The sequence below is a fragment of the Sciurus carolinensis genome, chromosome 14, assembly GCF_902686445.1.
Source record: "Sciurus carolinensis chromosome 14, mSciCar1.2, whole genome shotgun sequence".
Taxonomy (NCBI): Eukaryota; Metazoa; Chordata; class Mammalia; order Rodentia; family Sciuridae; genus Sciurus; species Sciurus carolinensis.
Window position 1 is genome coordinate 34,452,754 of NC_062226.1, and position 13,761 is coordinate 34,466,514.

The 13,761-nt window shown below is 42.9% G+C and overlaps 1 protein-coding gene across 4 annotated transcripts in view; it reads right to left on the bottom strand.

Annotated features, from left to right (window-relative positions):
• The window catches only part of Ccdc180 (coiled-coil domain containing 180), a 64,803-nt gene that overhangs the window by 8,885 nt on the left and 42,157 nt on the right, over positions 1-13,761 (bottom strand). For all 4 annotated transcript variants that reach the window (XM_047524127.1, XM_047524128.1, XM_047524126.1 and 1 more), the window contains 6 exons: positions 13,480-13,652; positions 13,203-13,255; positions 13,006-13,084; positions 11,306-11,383; positions 7,408-7,474; positions 6,510-6,651 (listed from right to left, as the gene is read on the bottom strand). In XM_047524127.1, coding sequence (XP_047380083.1) covers positions 6,510-6,651; positions 7,408-7,474; positions 11,306-11,383; positions 13,006-13,084; positions 13,203-13,255; positions 13,480-13,652 — 592 coding nt within the window. The remainder of the gene's footprint in view (positions 1-6,509; positions 6,652-7,407; positions 7,475-11,305; positions 11,384-13,005; positions 13,085-13,202; positions 13,256-13,479; positions 13,653-13,761) is intronic.

Genomic DNA, 13,761 nt, shown 5'->3' on the forward strand with positions numbered 1-13,761 from the left:
TCCAAATAAAAAATAAAAATGGCTGGGAGCATAGCTCAGTGGTAAACACTCCTGGGTTCAAAACCCAGTAACAAATACATAAATAAAGAAAGAAAAGAAGAAAGTGAATTGTTGATGGCTTAGGGACTCAGAGGCGATGGGATGATGATGGTTCTGAGATCAGTGGTGATAACAACTGTCAACTCTGTAAGTGAACCAAACACCATTGAATCATATACTTCATTGGCAAATTATAATGGTAAGGAAATATCTCCATAAAGCTGTTAAAAATGACTGCAGAAACTGGGCATGGCAGCACACGCCTATAATCCCAGTGACCTGGGAGGCTGAAACAGGAGGATCAAAAGTTCAAAGCCAGCCTCAGCAAAAGCTAAGCAACTCAGTGAGACCCTGTCTCTAAATAAAATACAAAATAGGGCTGGGGATGTGGCTCAGCGGTTGGGTGTCCCTGAGTTCAATCCCCAGTCCCCCTCACCCCAAAAAAAATGTCTGCAGAAGGGAGGAAATTCAAGGTGGTGGATTAGAGGAAGACTGTTTTCCTCGTTGCTGCATGGCTCAGGATTCAAAGCAGTGGGAGTCCTCCTTCTCAGCAAGGTGGGTAAAAAAGGGATTTCACTAAAATTCAATATTGGACAGTCAGAATATCTTAGAGACTCAGAATTTTGGGTGTATTAAACAAGGAGGAAAGACAACATTGGAGCCCCACTGACAGGAGCAGCAGTTGCAGCTCTGGTTCACTGTGAGAAATAGAAAGTCTGGTGGTCTGTTTTCAGAATATGGTATTTAGCTTTAAATGTAAAATTGGGATATAGCAAAAGCAGCAGGAGGGGAGAACAGAATGAAAACTTACAAGCGGTTAATGCCAGAGTGTGAAAAATTCACAGTCCCTTGACAAACAGGAGGCAAGAGGGAAGACAGACTTAAACTGTGGTACGTGCCAAGATGCACTCACTCCCCAAACGGCCCTCCCTCCACAGGAGAGCTAAGGAAGGTACAGACAACTACAGGTACATTTCTTTAAATAACCCAATAGAAGACAATAAAACCTATGGAAGACTGTATGCCCCACAGTCCTCAGTCAATGAGGACTGAGGGTGGGTGAAAGAAGGCACCCTGTGCACTAGGGAATAAAAAGCTAATTGTAACTGCTCGGGGTGTGCCTGCTCACCCAGACACACAATATTCCTCAAGACCGTCAGTAAAAAGCCTGGTTTTTGCTATACCTCATGTCTCTTAGTTCATTTTTTGGGTTTGGGCAAGTGAACTTATTTCTTACATTCACCACAGAGGGAGGGAGAACACAGAGAGAAGCAAAACAGGAAGATTTGGTATGAAAAACCTGAGATCAAAAAGCAACCTGAACTTAGCTGATCCCGAAGCTGCACTGTGAACTGGTATTTAAAAAGTGCCCTGTGTTTCTCAGCTGGCAATGGAGAGCTGAGGCAGAGCCATCTTGAGGAGGCCATGCTGCAGGTCACAGTAAACACTGCTACACTGTCCCAGCAAATGCCTACCATGTGGCCTAGGGTGTACCTAGCAGAACAGGAGGGAAACAGGCACAGAGAAGACTGTACCCAGGGGGATTCAGGATGGAAAAGCAAATGGGAGCCCAACTTACTTCTCCTATGAGTCTGATGGCTCACATGACCAGATGAAGTGGATCAGGAACCTGAACAGGCCAGTGTGAATACATTAAGGGACTAAGCCTGGGAAGGCTGTGTTCAAGGGCAGTAGAGGGGGTGGAAGATTAACTCCCCAGCCACGTGAGTAGAATTCTTGGGCAGCTCCTGAGATCTAGACCCCCAACAGAGATTGGAACTGACAAGCCCTGTGGGGTGTACTGATTTGATCTCTCCAAAGCAGACACCACCCAAAAAAACCCCTAAGGCCTTATTAGACCTGAGCCCCAGCATCTAGGATTCCTCCCATAGAACTCTGTGGCAACCCCACCCTGGGAGTGCATTATCTGATCTGTGCTAACAAAACTCCAATCAATAGTACTTCTCATTCCCTTCTACCTCATAATTGTGAAAAGTGAAGCTGAGAGTTATTTCAACCAGCTTCAGTCTCAGTTACTCCAACTGGCAGCTCAGCCAGTAAAACAAAAAGAGGAAAAGGTTAACAACACAGCCCTTGCATGTTTCTCTCTCTCTCTCTCTCTCTCTCTCTCTCTCTCTCTCTCTCTCTCTCTCTCTCTCTCTCCCTCCCTCCCTTCCTCCCTCCTTCCCCAAGAAGAAATAGAAAGAAAGACAGTTGGGCATAGACAGTGACCACTCTTTCTCATCACCTATTTTGACCACCTCAGTGGAGATGATTCCTTCATTTTTCATTAAGAATATTTTCCGTGTGTGTGTATGTTTTCTTGTTGTGCTGACTGGTCCATGGACTTATATATATATACATATTTGTTTCTTTTTCCCCTCATTTTTTAGCATTTTTAAATGTAGTTAATTTTCCTTTCCTTGTCTTTTGAGGGTTAGGGTTTTGGTTTGTATATTTTGGTTTTATTTTGTTTTAATTTCATTTGTTTCTATTTCTCTCTTTTCATCTGCTAACAGTCAATTTCTCTTATTCTCTTTCCCTTTACTTGGTTTCTCCTGTTTTTCTTCTCCTTCCTTGTAATTACCACCTACTACATCCTTTCTACATTCTCTCTGCTAATTTCTTGAAATTGTAAACTCTTTTCTACCTTCCTATCACATTTTCTTTTCTCTTAATTAACTGTATTTAACCATCTTTTAGAACAAATTGGTTTATATAACTCCTACCCTCACCATTCATGCTATTGCAGTTATTCACTGTGGATGACACAATTGACTTGTTGTTAGCTTTAAAGCCACATCTAACTTATGTGTCTTATTGTTTTTGCTATTGGCAATTGCTAACCTTAACATTTCTGTTGCATGTGTGTGTGGTAATTAGCATTGTAGATGTCATAGTAGGAACCAGGTATTTATTTTAGTCCTGTATATTGTTGTGTTGGTTGTTGTTACTGTTTGCTTCCCCCATTCTGTGAGGTGCTGAGAACTTACAGGGACACTACAAATTCACAGGGTAGAGACTCTGCTGCTGAACTAAACATAGTTAAAGAACAGTACACCTTGCTCCACACAGAAATTAATGATAATCAAACTTCAGTTATATTTTAGTACAAAGAAAAGAAGAGACAAAACCCAAATTAATGATCAGGTCCTAAGTGGAAATGGCTAGAAGTGGTTCTTCAGGTCCCACTCATAAACATTCACTGCTACAGCAAAGAGAATTAACACAAAGGCTGTGGATACCCCACTTACAAGGGGATCTCAATCTAGATCACTCTAGGACACTTTGGCAAGTGAAGACTGTCCTAAAAAGGTCCAAACATGAGTGGAAGAGAACTACCTCCCAACAGATGCATAAAGCCCAACATGGGATTACAAGAAATGTGAGGGAAACACAGGGTACTACAACACCCCCAAAAGTTCATAATTCACCAACAACTGACCTCAAAGATATTGAAGAAATGAAATATCAGATGAGAATTCAAAAGAATGATTATAAGAAAGATTAATGAATTCTAAGAGAACACAGAAAAAGAACTAAATGAATTAAGGAAGTCAGTACAAGATATGAATGAGAAATTCAATAAGGAGGTAGATATATTGAAGAACCAACAAATTGAAATCTTGGAAATGAAAGACATAATAAATCAAATACAATGTTCAGTTGAAAGTCTCTCTAGTATACTGTGCTGAAGACAAAGTGGCCAGCTTTGAACATTAAGACATCATTGAAGAAAAAAAAAAATAAGCATGAAATCAGAATATGCAAGAACTCTGGAACAACATTAAGAAACCAAATTTAAGCATCACTGGAATTGAAGAGGACTGTGAGACGAAGCCTAATGGAATTGATAACTTCTTCAAGGAAATAATAACAAAATTTTTCAAATCTTGAGAATGAAATGGACATCCAAATACAGAGGAATTAAGAATCCCAAATAGGCAAGATCAAAAAAGAACCTTTCCACAACAATTTATAATTTAAATGCCTAACATATAGAATAAGGATAGAATTTTAAAAGCCTCAAGAGAAAAATGCAGGTCACATTTAGAGGTAAACCAATTGGAATCACTTCCTTCTCAACACAAACTCTAAAAGCAAGGAGGACTTCGAATAATGTGTTCCAAGTCTTGAAAGAAAGTAAGTCAACCAAGATTGCTATATCCAGCAAAGTTATCCTTCAAAGTTGAAAAAGAAATAAAAATGTTCCAAGATAAGCAGAAACTGAAGGAATTCATGACTACTAAACCAACACTGCAAAACTTAAAGAAATATTCCACACAGAAGAAATAATAAACAAACCCCAGAACTCACAAATGAACAAATTTAAAGGGTAGCTAAGCAAATGAAAAACAGGACCAAATTAAACATTATAAATAAATCATAATGACAGAAATTATAATATAATAATATAATAATACAACACATAATAATGTAATTGAATGTAAATGGTCTCAACTCTCCAATTAAAATACATAGGCTAGCAGAATGGATTAAAAATAAGACCCAACTATATGTTGTTTGCAAGAGATGCACCTTATGAGCAAAGACAGCCACAGGATGGAAAATTGATATACCATGTGAGTGGAGCCCAAAAACAAGCAGGAGTAGTTACTCGCCTATCTAACAAAATAGACTTCAAACCAAAATTAATCAAACGAGACACAGAAGGTCACTTTGTATTGGTAAAGGGAACAATCCAACAAGAAGATACAAAAATAATAAACATTTATGCCTCAAACATCAGTGAAACTAATTACACAAAAGAGACACTACTCAAATTGAATCCTCAGATAGATTCCAGTACAATAATACTGGTGATTTCAACACATATCTTTTACCATTAGATAGATCATCCAGACATAAACTCAGTAAAGACTCTTTGGACCCAAAAAATTTTATAAATTAAATGGATTTAACAGTCCATATCCATAGAATATTTCAACCAACAACAGTTGAATACACTTTCTTAGGAGCTCATGGAACTGTATCCAAAATAGACCATATTTTAGGTCACAAAGCAACTGACATAATTCTTTGCATCTTATCAGATCACAATGGGAAGAAATTAGAAATCAACACAACAAAACCCTACAGAAATTATATAAACACATGGAGATAGAACAATATACTTTTGACTGATGAACATTGAATAGAAAAAGATCAAGAGAGAAACTAAAAAATTCTTATATTCAAATGAGAATAGTTATACAACATGCCAGAACTTATGGGACACTGTGAAGACAGTTCTAAGAGGAAAGTTTATAGCTATGAGTGCCTACATGAGAAAATCAGAAAGATCCCAAAAAAACAACCTAATGATGCATCTAAAGGCCCTTGAAAAAGAAGAAACCAATTCCAAAACCAGTAAAAAGAAACAAATAATTAAGATCAGAGCCAAAATCAATGAAGTGGAGAATTAAGAAATACAAAGGATCAATGAAATGAAGATTGGTTCTTTTAAAATGTAAACAAGATTGATAAGCCCTTAGCCAAACTAACTAAAAGAAAAAGAGAGACAACACAATTAATAAAATTAGTGATGAAAAAGGAGAAATCACCACAGACATCACAGAAATCCAACAGATCTTGACGGACTATTTTGAAAACTTATACTCCAAAAATTTGGAAAACCTAAAGGAAATGGATACATTTTCAGACAAATATGCTTTCCAACAAAGAAAAGTTCAGGACTGAATGGATTCTCAGGTGAATTCTACCAGACCTTTAAAGAAGAACTAATGCCAATACTCCTCAAATTATTCCATGAAATAGAAAAGGAAGTTCCTCAAAAGACTAGGCATGAAACCACCATGTGACTTGCTATACCATTCCTTGATATTTATCTTAGAGAACCAAAGTTCTCTTACTATGGTGATATATGCATACCCATGCAGGAAAATGAATGAAACCAAAGAGCTTATGTTAAGCAAAATGATGCAAACTTGAAAGGTTGCATGATTTCTCTCATATGTGAAAACTAAAAGGAAAAAGGAAAAGAAAGGTGGGGAATCTTATAGACATCAAAGGGAAATCAGTAGAGGAGGGAGGAGGGAGGGGTGGGGGAAGTGCTAGAGAGCCATATTGGTCAAATTATGTTGTTATGTTGTGTGCAGTTATGAATATGTAACAACAAATCCCATCATACGTAAAACTATAATGTACCAATAAAAAAACATAGTAAGAGAAAAAAATTAAAATGACTACAGAAGGAACAAAGTATTTTTAGTGTTTAAAAAAAAATTACCATGCCTCTATAGAAAAGTGAATTTTTTTTTGCAGTGTTGTTTTTCTCCAGTTAAATCTGACTATTGTTTCCACTTAACTCTAAGAGGTCGGCTTCCACAGGAGGCTCCTCTGCTGCCCAGACCTCAAGTGAAGGGGGCTGGGGCTGGGGACGAACCCCCACCCCCCATATGTCAGCGCCACACCCGCGTCCAGACTGCCCAGCCGTCGCCCATGCGCACCCATGAGGCAGGAGTTGTGGTACTCATCCGTCTGGCTCTGGTACTCCAGGATCTTCCTCCCGATGCTGTCGGCACACTGGTCGAAGGTTTCATGCATGCAGTCAGGCCTGGTGACCGGGCGCTTCTCTTTGCGGTAATACTCCTGTCAGAGAAGGCTGACCTTGAGTCCCCCACTGTGGGACTCTGCCCAACCCGCCCCCATCTCCACACCTCCTAGTTGTGCTTTCCCTCTACCCTTGTCACTTCCTCTGTGTCCCAAAACCCACCAAGTGTGACTGGAGGCCATAGCTGTCCCTCATTACTTCTTGAGTAAATGAGTAAATGGCAAAATCCTGTTCGTCATTCAAGACCCAAACCAATGGAGTCTCACATTGGGACTGAGTTGGGAACTTAATAGGAAGCACCCAGCTGGGTCCTGACTCTGGGTCTCAGAGGCATGAGCATGAGGCCCTGCCTTTATAACTCCCTGCCCCGTGGGAGACAGCCAGGAAGAAACACAAGCACACTGTGGGGGTGTGTGGTAGCAGGGGCCGCACTGCCCCACCCAGCTCCCTGTGCCTGCCACGTCCGTTGGCTTCCTGCTGGGCGCTAGGTACCTGAGGGACAGAGGCTAGTCCTGTTTCTCTTGGCATAGCCAGTGCCTGACATACAGTTGGTGTCTAAGAAATGTTTGGTGACTAAGTAAGTAAGTAAATGCCGAATGAATTAAATTTATTTTCCAGAAAAGGCCGGGGTGGGGGGACACAGGAAGTTACGGAAGCTGAGGAGGTCAAGAGATGGGCGAAATCCTCTCTTGTCATTTTCCCCTGAGTTCCCATGATCTGCAGACTGCAGCAGGCAATGGCAGCTGGGGACATCCTTTCCGGATGGGCACCAGCTAGTGAGCAGCAGCCCTCACCTCCACAACGGTCAGCAGATACTGGTTGCTCTCCCAGAGGAGGGTCAGGATGATCCCTTTAAAATGCCTGCAACACATAGAGGCAGACCCCTGAGGTACCTTGTCTAAAGACACCGACATGGACAAGCCAAATAAGCATAGAATTCAGAGTGTCACTCTGCAATCCATCACTACTGCTCCAGGAACTTTTCACACTGATTCCTCTCCAAACACTCCTGCAGATTTCTTCCTGGTTGTATTTGTTCCTACTCTTTCTCAGACCCCAGTTCAGTGACAATTCTGAGCACTAGTACTAATACTTTCAGGGTGCTCCTCAGTTCTATAGCTGGATTCAGGATTGATTTGCCTGACTGATTGAATTTCATCTTTCCCAGCAGACTGCAAATTCTACCAGGTATTTAAAATACTAATTGAGAGGTTATTAGACAGAAAGAGCTCAGTGTCCAGGGTTCCTACATTAGTAAACCAGAATGCAACTCAGTAAGAATGGTCATCCATAGTCTAGAAAAATGGAATCTACGTTTAACCAATCAGAATTAGCCAACTCACTTCTGGCGGGGGATGATCAGCTTTAGTTAATCAAATACCTTCTTTGTCTTGCTTCTGTGAACCTCCTGTAAAAGCTTTTACCTGCTGCCCCCTTGGTGGACCCCTGAACCCCTTGTGGTCTGATACTGTTGTCTATTCAAATAAACATAAATATTTTAATGTGTGAGTTTATCCTTTCACACAGTATGTGGACTGTGGTTGTCCATCTGTGTTCACCATGGAATCCCAGTGCAAGGGCAGAGACTGCTCCTGTCAGGGCCTCAGTGTTGCTTTAAAGAAGAAAGAATGTAATCAAATGAACAGGACTTTGTGCAGGACCAAATGTCAACCTGCTCTCTCTGGTCACTAGGCCCATGAGCATAGACCAGGGCTTTAAAAGCATACTTTCACAGACCCAATTGGATATTCCTGCCCAGTTAGGTCAACCATTGTGAAAGTAAGAGTGAGATAAAGGACAGATGCACTGGAGCTGTGTGTAGCTGCAGGACACTTAATATTTCTCAATCTGTATAAAGTGTTGGAGTGACAGGGATGAACACGTCACTGCCAATTTCTAAAATATAAGCATATAGGTAATTTGATCTTTCATTTTAAAATTCACTCATTATACTTAAAGAAAATTAGAAATATATCGAAAAACAAGGGGAAATCCATCCCAACAGTTTAGTGAATTTCCTTCTGCTGATTTTATTTAAGATCAGTGATCATTAGGTTTATGTGGTTTCACATTCTGTTCTGTTCGCTTACGAACTACAGTGAGCCGTTCTGTGCAATCACCTCCAGTGACTGTGGAACACCATTGAGTTATATATGTACCACAGTTCACAATCCTCTGATTTTGGACTTTTAGGACCCCCCCACCCCCACCCCGCAGCCTTTTCAGTTGACATAAATAGTACTGCATGGGATATCTTCAGGCAAGAAGTTTTCTCCTCATGATGGGATGATTTCCTTGGGAGAAAGGCCTGAAGGGTTGTCTAAAGGCATGATTTAATGGCTTCCATTAGACTTTGCCAAATTGTTTTTTAGAAGGATAATGTGCTGTTCACTCCCCACCCTCAGTGTAAGTGGGACCACTCCACCCTCCCCCTCTACAAATCCATTTGTGTATTGTCTAACTCGGGTTGATGTCTGGGGTGGACTTGCTTCTCTTTCACGGCTTAGCATTCCAGGAAGACTGTGTTTCTTCACCGTTGTTCTTAATTCTTTCTTCGTTTGGGCCTGTTCTCTCCAAACCTGCCCTCATCCCTACTGAGTTTTTTTTTTTTTTTTTTCTCTCTCTTTTTGTTTGGTACTGAGAATTGAACCCAGGGGTGCTTCTACCTCCCCAGCCCTTTTAACTTCTTTTTTTGAGGCAGGGTCTCACTAAGATGCTGAGGCTAGGGTTGGGGATGTAGCTCAGTTGGGAGAGAGTTTGCCTCACAAGCACAAGGCCCTGGGTTCAATCCCCGGCACTGAAAAAAAACAAAAAACAAAAAACCTGCTGAGGCTGGCCTGGAACTTGTAATTCTCTTGCCTCAGCCTCCTAAGTCACGTGTGCTAATAGGCCTAGCCCCTACTGCATTCTGGAGTTTTCCTTAGCAACTTACTTTGGGGTAGGGAAGAGGGTGATGTATTTATTTGCCTTTCTTTTTCTTTTTACAAATTTCCCATGTTTTGAGATTTCTACTAGTGCTTCTCAGGGTGACAATTTGTGTTACCAAAGGGAGCCCAGCCTGGAACCCATGGGAACTACTAGATCTTATCCACAGATCTAAGAGGAGGGTTCTCATCTACCCATTCTGCAGATGGGAAGACTGAAGCTTAGGAAGAAGTCACTTAACCAGGGTCCTAATATGTGGATACAAACAGGATCAGTCTAATTCTATTTTATGAACAATTAGCTATTGTACTAGGTCAGGAAAATCTCTCCTTTTTTAGAGATTTAATGAATATTCATTTTTTTCTATTTAACCTATGATTTTAAAAAATCTGTGGTGCATTTATATTATGGAATACTATTGGGTCATACATGTACTATGGTACATGTGACAGCTCAGAAGGGTTTTGCTGTGGTTTGAATGTGCTCCCCGAAGTTCATATGTTGGAAACCTAATCCTAGCACAACAGTGTTGAGAGGTGGGACCCTCAAGAGATGATAGGTCATAAGGGCTTCGCACTCTGGAATGAATTGGTGGTTGGAGTGGTCTACTTATCATAGGAACGGGTTCCTGAGAACAGGCTGAGTTCAGTCCCTTTCCTCTCCTGCCTCACACCCTCTCCTGCACTCTCTTGGCCTTCCACCTCCTGCCATAGGATGATGCAGTGAGAAGGCCCTCACCAGATGCAGGCTCAACCTTGGACTTCTCAACCTCCAGAGCTGGAAAAAACAAACCCCTGCTCTTTATCAATGATCCAGTCTCAGGTATTCTGTTATAGCAACTTGAATGGGCCAAGACAGATCTCAAGGGCATTATGCTGAGTGCAAAAAGCCACGCTGAAAAGGTCAAATGCTGCCATGAGTTTGTTTATATGATATCCTGTAAGTGACAAAACTATAGGGATGCAGAACAGATTCCTGGTTGCTTGGAGTTGGGATGGTGAGGGGAAAGGGGTGGCATGTGCAGAGGAGCAAGACAGAGATTTTCATGCAGATGAAATAATTCTGTATCTTGATTGTGGTGGTGGGTGCATGAATCTATGCATGTGATAAAAAGACAAAGATCTATAAAAAATAGAGTTGATGTTCTAATGGTACAGGAATGTCCTTGGTGTATGGGCCAAGGGCTGGTCTAGCTGCTGACTTGCAGGCGGTTCCTGGGTCGCCTGGTGTAGCCGCATCCTTCTTTGTATGACTCACCAGCTCCTGACTCCTGGAGGGCTGACTTGGGATTGGGGGGTGCTATGTGGATTATGGGAGATAGGGGCTCTACTGTGGAGTTTGACTTTCTTGAAGGACTTTTAACTTTCTGAACTTGACATTATGCTGGTTTGTTTGAAATGAAGCCATACTTAGTGAACCAAATTTTGTTTTAATCAATGAAATGACAGTAAGGGAGAGGAGAAAAGGGCGGGTAGCATTGAAAAAATCATTAAAAAGTACCCCAAACCTGAAAGGCATCTGCTGCCTGGCCACCATGAAATACTGAGCGGGAAAATGTGAAACTTTGGTGAAATGTCTCTCAACAAACTTCAGTGGAATGGGTTGAGACAAACTGACCTTGACCCTTAACGGGCCCCGCCCCTTCCTCATCCTTTTCATCAGTCTCCCCATTCTCTTTCTTATTTTTCTTTTCAGCTAAGTCTGATTTAGCTGTCTCCTGACTGTAATGGGTTAAATGGAATTAAAGGGAATTGTGTCGTTACTTACGTAGTTGGTGGAGGAGACTTGTCACCCAGCACCTGGTACTTTCTGTCATTTCTGTTGGGTTTGGAATGTCGGGAGATGCTGTAGGACAAAGGTGCATGAGTAGCCTGCAGTCTGGGGACAGATGAAAGACAGGCCTGTGCCTGTGGAACCCTGCCTGGGTGCTGGACGTGCTGGACCAGCCTATGGGGCAGCCTTGCTCAGTTCTGGGGCTGAGCCCTTTGAGATGCCTCTCTATTTTCAATAGCTCTGAAGACAACCCGATTTGGGGGCAAAGTCTTTACCATTAATGCCAAGGCAAGACCACTAAGAGAGGCAAGGGGCAAAGGTTCATGGGCTCAGAAATTGCATCCTCCCTTCCCTCAGACAAGGACCCAAAGAAAAACAAGTTAAGCCTCCGGTAAGACCTCCAGGTTTAGCAAATAAAAATACGGTATGCCTACTTAAACTTGAATTTTGTATGAGCAAAGATTAATTTTTAGTATACATAATGTCCTATGCAATATTTGTGATGCAGTCATACTAAAAAATTAGGTATTATTGATCTGAAATTTAATGTGAGCTGTGTATCCACGTGGGCTTTATTTTAAAACCTCTAAGAGACGGAATATAGAAATAGATAATGACTAGATCACATATTGAAAAATAGAACTCTCACACCCGCCTGCAAAACCTGCCCAGGAAATCAGCCCATTGCCAACAATAAACAGCCTGAAACGGGTCTGCTGTAGGTCAGACTTGCAGAAAGTCAGGGTGCTATCTCGGGTGACGACCTAGGAAGCTAAACAATCCCTGCTATAATAACAGGCCTCAAGTGGCCAAGACTAAATCTGCATCCTGACCAACCATCCAGGATGCCCTTCTTCCAGCTGACAGGTTCTGACTTCCCTGTGCCAACAGCCCCTGCCAGGCACACCTGGAGCCTTCCCTGTTCTCCACTGCAAGGCCTCTGGCTTCCCTGCCTGTCCTTGAGTCTGCCACGTTGCACTCGATGGTGACCAGTTCCCTGCTATCGCCAGCTCTGCATCAATAGCCTCTGCTGTTCGGACTTGTTTGGTCTTGGTTCACACATTGCAGACAGCATGTGCATTTATAAAGACCCAAAAATGTGGGTCTGTAGGTAAAGGCAAAACTCTCACTTTCTCAAAGCCAAGGATTAAGCCATATATTAGCCAGGGCTTATAAAAGATTCAGAACGTTGGCTCAGTCACGTGGCTTCTGTTAACCACCTTCCAAAAGTCTGTGTGTGGGAGCTGGTGGCTAGAGACTCAAGTCTAATGACCACTACGGGGCCTAATGGACAGAACATATGAGCAAGGCATCCAGGCCCAGGCTTCCTGCACCTTCGTAGGAGAACTATCTAGCGGTGGCGCCGACTCTCCCTCTTGTTAACTATGACCCCGCGCAGTGGCAGGGCTAGAATCTAACCGCCATTCCATGGACATCTACCACCCAACTCTGCCCATTTCTCTAGGTCCGAGGTGTGTGGAGCCATATCTCTCCACAGGGTGAGCTCAAGCTTGACCAAAGGCAGTGTTGGCACAGTTCCTGTTCATACTGGGTCCCACGGTGTCCCAGAGCATGAGCTCCAGTGGCAGTTCTGAGGTCAGAGTCTGGGAGGATGACGGGACGGGTTCTGGCCTTTGTCTGGGCCTCAGACAAGGGCCCGAGAAGGGAAGATTCTGGGCAGCTTGTGTCCTTACCTCGCTGCTGAGGTGGCACTGGCACTGTGCAAGGACTTCTTTGTAGAGATTTCTTGCTGGCACCGATAGCGCCTCAAGACTTTGGGTGACAAGTGCCCAGAACAAGAGCAGAGGACAGGAGGTGAGGATGGGCCACAGTAGCAACCAGCTTCCCTACCACCAGCTGCCCCGAGACCCACAGGCGTGTCTGCCTCTACCTGTCTGTGACCGATCTTTCTCACACTGGTGCATTAATTTTATGTCAGGAACTCTGAAACCAAAGGAAAGGACATGAGTTTTTCTATGTAACCACGAGGACAGCTCCGGCGACATGGTGGTCAATCCTCAAGAGGTTCCATCATGAGCTCAGGAGTTCAGATGAGGAACTGAGGCTCCCAGGAGGGAAGCCTCTTGTCTGAGGTCACGGACTCCCAGGGGTGGCATCCCACAGGACCCCGGGAGTCCAGAGTCACAGGCTGTGGCACAGGCACTCACTGCAGGATCTTCCTGATCACCATCACAGCAGGGTCTTCAATCATGGCCTTCCCTATGCGGCTTGGCTGTGCAAAAGACTCAGGGGTGACCGGGCCAACCTTGGCCTCCTCCTCCGGGACCTCTGAAGAAATCAGTATGTCACTCTCCACCTCTAGGTCAGTCAGAATGCTGTCCTGTGGGACAGAAAAATGACCCAGTGTGTGGAAACCAATAAGGTTCACTCTATTGCCACCTTGCCCAGGTGACGGCTGGAGGCGTGTTTTCACACCTATTAAAGGGTAG